Below are 8,322 nucleotides of genomic sequence, written 5' to 3' on the forward strand. Positions count from 1 at the left end.
AGTACAGGTATAGGGAAAGCTCCACATTATAGCAAGGCTATCTACTAAAGAGTTCATTATAATTGAATAATTTAAATTTTTTTAAATTTCCTTTTTCTCTGTAAAAAAAAAAAGAAAACAAAGAACAAAAAAAACAACAGTACCTTGTACTTGATGCTAACAAAGCTACATGACTCTATATTGGTGGCAATCAAACCTTAAAGTGCTCTTCAAAACCAAATCTATACCAATATTTAAACAAACATCTTGCAAAAATGTTAAACATTTAACAAAGACCTCTGCACTCACTTCAGGGGGATCTGCCCTGGTGCTGATTATTATAAATGGTCTTAGAAAGCCGCTGCACTCGGGTACCTATAAATATTTTATTCTCTTATCTATTATCCAGATATGGAACAAAAGCATTATTTTGATAAGTTCACACAGTGCAGCTGCTTTCTAAGACATTATATATATATATATTTACATACATATAGAGTAAAACATTTTCATGTTATAGTGGAGAAAGCCAAATGAATATGTTGACAGGATGATTGTAATTATTTTCCCCATTGCTGACCTATATTAAAGATTTGTTTTTGAAGACATAAACCTCTGAGACAATTTTTAATTTTCCATTTTTGCTTGTCTTGGAAACAACATAAGAGCAATAAATCTCTAGCAATTCTGAGCAGCTGCTTCTTTGGCTGTCCTCAAAGAAATAGTGCAGATTTAGGTGAAACGTCTCAGTAATCCTTGGGCCTGACATGTGTCCAATTGCTGTGAAATGATGGTGTCAGTATGTTACCAATTGAAAGCCTGCTTGAAGCTTGTTGCTCCCACCCCCAACTGACGATGCAGCAGAAGGCATGTAATTACTAGTTGCAAGGCATTAATCAGCTTTAATCGGATGTTGGAAAAAAGAACATCAAAACATAACATTTCCTTGAAGATTGGGATGATCTTGGATGATTAAAGATGTTCCCCTGACTGGCGGTTAAGGGATGAGCAAAAGTCCTTGACATAATTATAAGTGGAGAAATCTAAGCTCCACATTGTCAACAGATGGTAACTTTGGCTGCTTTTTCACTTACATTTTTGTCTTGTATATATTTTTCCTTTAGTATTGCACTTTTTTAGGCCTGCATATACATTTGCCAATTTCATACCATATCCTTTTTTTAATGCAGAATGACAAGACATTTTTAGTATGCCAAACTATAGTTAGTTAAGTATACTGGAATTATTATATTAAGGCCTTTGTATGAAATGTACAGTCTGGTTTTTTCCCAGTATTTCCTAGGTAGGGAAGGTTTAATAATCCTAGGATTATCCAACAAATGTGACAGTCTTTTATAGTCAAATATATTAATGGTTTTATTGCTACAGTCAATCCAAAAGCAGAAACTGATTTCCAGCAATTTTCCTTAAGCTTACAACTTCATTTCTGTCAGTGGCAAAACCCTATCAAATGATTTAACCATCAACGATTGTTCAACGATTGTTATCTAATCAAAGGTGTATTTCTTGTGGAAAACAAACATACAAAAATAACTTCAGGCTTTTATGTGAAAATTTTCAGTATACAGTGAATTATGTTTTTAATTGAAGAGATTTTTGTTTAGGGAACATAAAGTAAAACTACTGCAAGGCTTAATTTCTATAGACGGCAAACGCAAATAAAATACTAAACAAATACTGATCCAGTTAGAACATTCTTTTAGATACTTCTCCGAGGCACATATTGACCATGTTGCTGAATTTATCCTAAAAGATTGTAGTTGTTATAAATTTGTTGTGGCCTTGTCATCCTGTTCTGAACATGGTATCACACACACGTACACACAAAACACCCTTATCAACTAAATTATTATAAGTATCTCAGTGAGTGTGCCATTGAGTTCGGACATTTAAGGGCAGATTTATCAAAGTGTTAAAGCTTACCACAGTAAAATACCCCAATCTTATTAATTCCTATGAAATTTTTAAAGGCATATTTATCAAATGTTAACTTTCACTGATTGATAAATATGCCTCTACAAATCCCACAGGACAATGGGGGAATTTTACAAAAGGCCTGAGGGCTTACCTTTACAAATATATCTTATTTAAATGCATTTCTGTTTTACATAATGCCATGCAAGCATTTTGGCATTACAGAAATTAGAGCTGCTTTGTACAAAACTATACCATGATTATATATTAGGACATTTTATCATTTTTAAAATATAAAGAGTTTACTGTCACTATAACCTCTCACTTTTATTTCTCAGTTTCTGATATATTTGCAACCCCACACCGTATGACCATTGCAATATTGCGCTAAATATTAAAATAATTTGGCTCTGAAAGAAAAGAATGTAAAGCTCCTCAAGGTAGTACCTTAGGGAAATCTAGACTAAGCAGTTTTAATCCTTATTTAATATCAAGAGAAAATCAAACATGCATTGGTGTATTTAAGCTAGGAACCAGAACAGACTGTTATAAACAAATACAGTAGAATAAACTGGCCATTCTTTAAACCTGATGCTTATGATTACATGTCAGTTTGTTTTTAATCCCAAATAACCTGCACCTTTAAATACAATTTCATTATAATAATGCAGCTGCTAAAGGAGGGCTAACATGAAAACCAACTACTAGAAGAAAAATGTATAAAGGCAAAGACCATTTTTAACATTTATATTACTAAAGGCCATTTGTATGTAATAAAAACCTGAAAAAAAAAATGTTTAAAATCATATGGCTGATGTGTTTTCCCACAGAATTCTGGCATCATTGTGAACACAGGCTGTTTTATTGACACAATCGCGGTGTGCCTACTGCAATTGCATACAGTTTACCAAAATAGACCATCTGGGCTTGTACTTTGTCACATATCTTGCTCAACTTTGCTGATAAATCTGGCATAATTTCCAGTGTTCTCTGGTGTCATTTCCGGTGTTCTGTGTGTGAGAGGCATGGGCATCCTATTCTTTTAGTGCTTTTTTGTGCTGTGGCAATTGAGAAAGCAAACCCTGTAGCTACTGCCTGGTCAGTGGGCACCAGAAACTCCAAGGTTCCCCTATGTCAATAAGCACAGCAGCGCCTGATTTGGAGTAGAAGGCAGGAAGGACTGAGCAGCACCGAGCACAACCATATGGAAGTGCAAGGACCACATTTTACCATTACCATTGTACACAACTCACTGTGAGAAAAAATTAAAGTTGCCCACTGAGCTTGTGGTCGTAAATGAGCCTTCTTAATGCAGAAACTAGTTCAAAAATAAAATTCATATGCTTTGCTCTGGCAAAATCATCAAAAATACATATGTCACACCCAGGCGACAATTACTTACCATTTACCAACCTTTGCAGATGCAATTATGCAGGAATTCTGAGTAAAAATATGCTACATTATGGGAGGATTGTACCCACATTAGCAAATTAAGTACCTTGAGTTTAAATAGTATTATTTTTTTATAGCTAACACAAATTGTTGTGATAAACAGCAACAATAATAAACCATTTAAAGCCATAAACAGTTTTTCATAGTTTGCGGAAAGGTGGGCTTTTTAATATCCATATTTGTTGTTGAAAATGGATAAAATCAGTAAGGATTTTTCTATGCATTATTGTATGTTTAAATTGCACACCATAAGCATATATATTACTGCTTAAAGGAGAAGGAAAGGCTAAATCACTGGGGTGCGAAATGTTAGCTTGTAATCGTGATTGTAATCGCTTACCTGATACCCCTGGCCGGTGCTCCTGTTAGGAGAAAACTGCACTAGCCTGGGGTAAATGCAAGCAAGCATTTCTCTTCCTCCTTTCTTCTGAATCCCTGGGCCGATGCATGTGTGTTTTAGAGAAAAAGCTGGCATTTTTTTGTTAATGTCGGCTTTTCACTCTACTGCGCATGCAGAAGGAGGAAGAAGGATTGCATACACGTAAGCAATTACAATAACTAGGGGTGCCTAAAATTTTGGCCCCCTTGGTGATTTAGCCTTTCCTTCTTCTATAAATGGAAAAATACCCACCGTTTTGACATGATTCCACAGACTGAGAGGAAACTGTCATAGTCTGCCTGTGACTGGCAGGGGTCATAAAGTCCCTGTGCTTTCCAGAGAATCAATGAAAAAAGAAAATTCAAGTCCTAGAATCTATCCCTTTGACATGTAAGGGGAGGGATTAAATGTCTCTGCCAGGCTAAGGGGGATGGGAAAATGATCCATGCAAGTCAGGCACAGCCTGTCATGGTTTCCTCTCAGCCTGAAGAATGATGTAAATCTGTGTTTAAAAAGAAATAAATATAAGCAATTTAATGTTTACGCACATTGTTTTTAGATTAGCCCAATGAAATGAGCTTAAAGCTGTCCATATACCTAAAGATCTACTTATTTGGCAAGTCAGGCTAATTTGATCATTTGGCCCTTGGGCCAAACAACTGGATGACAACAAGGGTAAATGCCAGCCCAGGGATGAGGACTGCATCAAACAGCTGATGCGGCCCTCGCCCCAAAAGGAGTTTTGTCGAAGGACAGGGTCGGCAGCTTTTATTGGCCAATGCATGGCCACCATAAGTCATATAGAGGTATACTAGTAAAAACAATCTCCGAGTGTAATAATTGCGGCAGCATCACATAGTGTTAATCATGTGGAAATATAATTCAAAGTTAATTTCTGAAATGAACCCTGCTGCTTACACACCAACAAATATTCATATAGCTTTGTTTATTAGCTCTCAATGTGTTTCTCAATCATTTTTACTTTGAATTTTAGGCTCACTTGAAAGAATAGCAGAAAAAGTTGCATGCAGTCAAGAAAATGCTCCGACATTTTCAAGGGAAGTTAATAAAGAAAGTCAATCATCAAGAGGACTAATTGCAGAAGAGAAAATGCTGGAAACCTCATCATGTCAAAATTCTACAAAAAAAGAAGGAATTGAATCTGAAAGTGATTTTGAGTCTGACCCCCCTTCTCCTAAGAGTAGCGAAGATGAGGACCAAGAAGAAGAAGAAACATTGCATAATGAGCAAGTGATTTACAATGATGATAATGATACAGAACCAGAAAATATTGGCCAGAGGCCTCTATTAATGGATTCTGAGGAAGAACAAGATAATGAAGAAGAAAAGCACAGTTCTGATTCTGACTATGAACATACAAATAAAAAAAATTCCAGTGAAAAATGTAAAAGTGTATACATACCAGATACTGGTATAGGGATAAGTGCAACAGAGGTTTCCAACTTATCCAGTGGGCAAATAAATATGGTAAAATCAACCTCTAATCAGCAGCTCGATGTTTTTGGAGCTGTTCCTTTTTCCTCAGTGAGGTCTGACCAGCCACAAACTAATAATGACTTTAATCTTCAGACTTTAAATGATTCCTTACAAAGAGAAGGAGTCCAGGAAGAATTTGATGTATTTTCAAAAGCCCCATTTAGTAAAAAAGTTGAACAGCTTGACTGCCAGGTGACTCCTTCTATTTCTCCAACGAGTGTGGATATATTTGGGTGTTCACCATTTGAGCCAGCTCCTTCAGAGGGAGAAAAATCTTGCAGCAGAGAGGACATTTTTGGATTGGTGCCTTTTGAAGAAATTACAGGAAATCAGACACAACATAAAGTAAAACATCAACGCAACTTGCAGAAACTGTCTTCTCGTCAGAGGCGTACAAAACCGGAGACAGCAAGCAGCAATGGCAAACGTCACCACGGCACACCTTCCAGCACAAAAAAGGCACCCAAGCCCAGTTATCGTACACCCGAGAAAGTACGGAGACATAAAAAAGGAGGCCGTCGTGACTCTCAAAGCAGTAATGAGTTTTTCATTATGTCTGACTCAAAAGAAAATATCAGCATTTCACTAAGTGATGGGAAAGATTGTGGCCATCTTTTGCAAACAGATGAAAGCTTGATTGATCCTTTTGGTGCCAAACCTTTCCATCCTCAGGATTTAAGGTTGCCACAACACCAGGGCCTCACAGACAACCATGGAGATCACCAGACAGCTATGTCTGGCAGGCCAAGGCAGAGTTCTCTACATGGGGGATATCATAGCAATGATAATCTAAATATGGATGACTTTGGTGCAGTGCCTTTCACAGAACTAGTGTTGCAGAGTGTGACACAGCAAAATAGCCAGCAAACACAGCAGCCACTAGAGTTCGATCCATTTGGTGCAGCCCCCTTTCCTTCCAAACAGTAGAATTGTATCTTATATTTTTACATTACTTTTTTTAATGCAACTTAAAAATGTTATTAGCGAGACTGTATAATTTTAGGACCCTGATAGATGGAAACAAGGCAGAAGACCTATTTAAAAGTTACTACCCCATTTTTCATTTAGTATTAGAAGGATTTTGTTTTCTGCCTGTCTTACCCATCTATTCTTACATTTAGAAGCTTGCAAAATGCACAGTAAGCAACTCCCAGGCACTCCATTGTGCCACCACTAGTTATTATCTTGCCGGTGGCAGAGTAGAGTAAACTTTAGGTATCTCCTGCAGCTTCCAGTGCAAAATCAAAATAAGTTCCAGCCAAGGATAAACATTTGGTTACACAGATTTAGCACAAGTTATTTTTAAAAATATATTTTAATGAGTGGCACATGTTATTTAATAGGCACTTTAAAAATGTATACAGGAACAAAAAAAGAAAACCACAACATTTAGGAACATGTAACTTTTTTAATCTTGAAGTATACTGATTTATTGTTTTTCAGAACAATATGTGTATTAAAAACAAAAACAAAAAAAATTATATATAGCAATAACTTTAATATATCACAATACTGAAGCCACTTTTTTCTTAGCATTACTTCCTGAAAAAAAGTGGGTATTTTTTGTTTTTTTTATAAGGCAATAGCTGATAAGCATTCGGAAGGACTGGACATGAGATTTAACCCAGCGTGAATAACTACATGATATATTTTTTAAAAAGCTGCAATTATGAGACCAAAATCCTACAATCCTTGTGCACATAACTTTCAATTTTTTGTACATTTTTTTTCAACATTTGTCATTTTCCAAAACTTTATTAATTAGGTCATAGGTATACTATAGGGAGGGAGTAGTGTATCAGACTGAACTTATTAAGCTGGAATATGAGTATGTGTTTATAGGTACATCCAACTTTACTTTTAATATTATCATAAGAAGTATGAATGTTACGTATTCTAAAAGGGTTCTCATAAAAGTGAAACTGTGATTTATATTCATAGCCTTTTAAAACATATTTTTCCTATCTTGAAATATATCTATACGAAGTTTAAAACCTGTGTTTTACCATATTTTCTAACTGGACAATCTTGCTGCAAGATTGTTTGCACTTACTGTATGCATTTGCCTCCATGAAGCACTATTATATATCTCAGCCTCAGAAAGAGAATGGTATGACAACTTTACTCACCTAAAATCAATAAATAAAATTGTATACTTATCACTGTACTTGCTACCTTTCACATTTTAATTAAGTAGCTTTTCTCCTTTTGACAGGTACCAAATATTTGTATTTTATGCCCACCAAATATCTTTTTTTCTGTTCCCTGCATAGCTTAATGACCAACCCCATTAAAAGCGATCCTAAAACATTCCAGGTTTTTACAAGAAAATGTCAGTAGAACTGAAGTTTCTTATACATCAAAGGGTTCCCAACCTATTCTCACTCCCACCAGGAGTATTAACAGTTAAAGCCAGAACGAGATCAGCTCTAAATACATTTTCAATTGGTGATCAGTGCCAGGAAGCCATGGGCTGAAAGTGAAGTGGCCAGGCATGGAAGTCACTAATCCTGCTTCACCATTCTGCCTTTATAGAACTGGTACAAGAGTAAGGAGCCATATTTGCCAGTGTGGACAGTTTAGTTCAGGAGCCAGGTTTCTTCAGGTGCCCTATAATGTATAAGATATTTTAGTTCCCCCTTAAAAGAGAAAACTACTAATTTGGGGGCAGCACTGGTCTGAAGGATAATATGAGACTGACTTGTTCTAGGCTTGCAAAGTTGATACTAATTGTACAAAAGGTCCTGATATCCTAATGATATGTGCTAGAATGTGACATTTATAACAATATTTATAAAAACAACTAAAGTTACAGATTGTCTAGTTGCCTATACTAAACCCAGATGGTTATTTTACCTTTGCCCACTGTCTCTTATTTTCTCTGTGCTAACTGTATGTCTGATATACTTTCGAGGCAGGAATTGTCCTTAATGCAGGGTGATTGTGGCTAAAAACTAGACCATACATTTTTGTGTGGTTGCACATAAATAGTATCTCTGTGTTAAACTGTTTAGTGCAGCTAAATAGATGCCTATTATCATGCCTATTATCACCTCTAATATTTTACATGCATATAGCCA

The 8,322-nt window shown here is 35.9% G+C and overlaps 1 protein-coding gene across 2 annotated transcripts in view; it reads left to right on the plus strand.

The window, feature by feature from the left end:
• bmp2k (BMP2 inducible kinase) overlaps window positions 1-7,401 on the plus strand; it is a 55,645-nt gene extending 48,244 nt beyond the window's left edge. For both annotated transcript variants that reach the window (XM_002934010.5, XM_031904012.1), the window contains exon 16: window positions 4,740-7,401. In XM_002934010.5, the coding sequence (XP_002934056.3) occupies window positions 4,740-6,169 (1,430 nt within the window). In that variant the 3' untranslated portion in view covers window positions 6,170-7,401. The remainder of the gene's footprint in view (window positions 1-4,739) is intronic.
• Window positions 7,402-8,322: the final 921 nt, after the last annotated feature.

Source organism: Xenopus tropicalis, chromosome 1 (genome assembly GCF_000004195.4).
Source record: "Xenopus tropicalis strain Nigerian chromosome 1, UCB_Xtro_10.0, whole genome shotgun sequence".
Lineage (NCBI taxonomy): Eukaryota > Metazoa > Chordata > Amphibia > Anura > Pipidae > Xenopus > Xenopus tropicalis.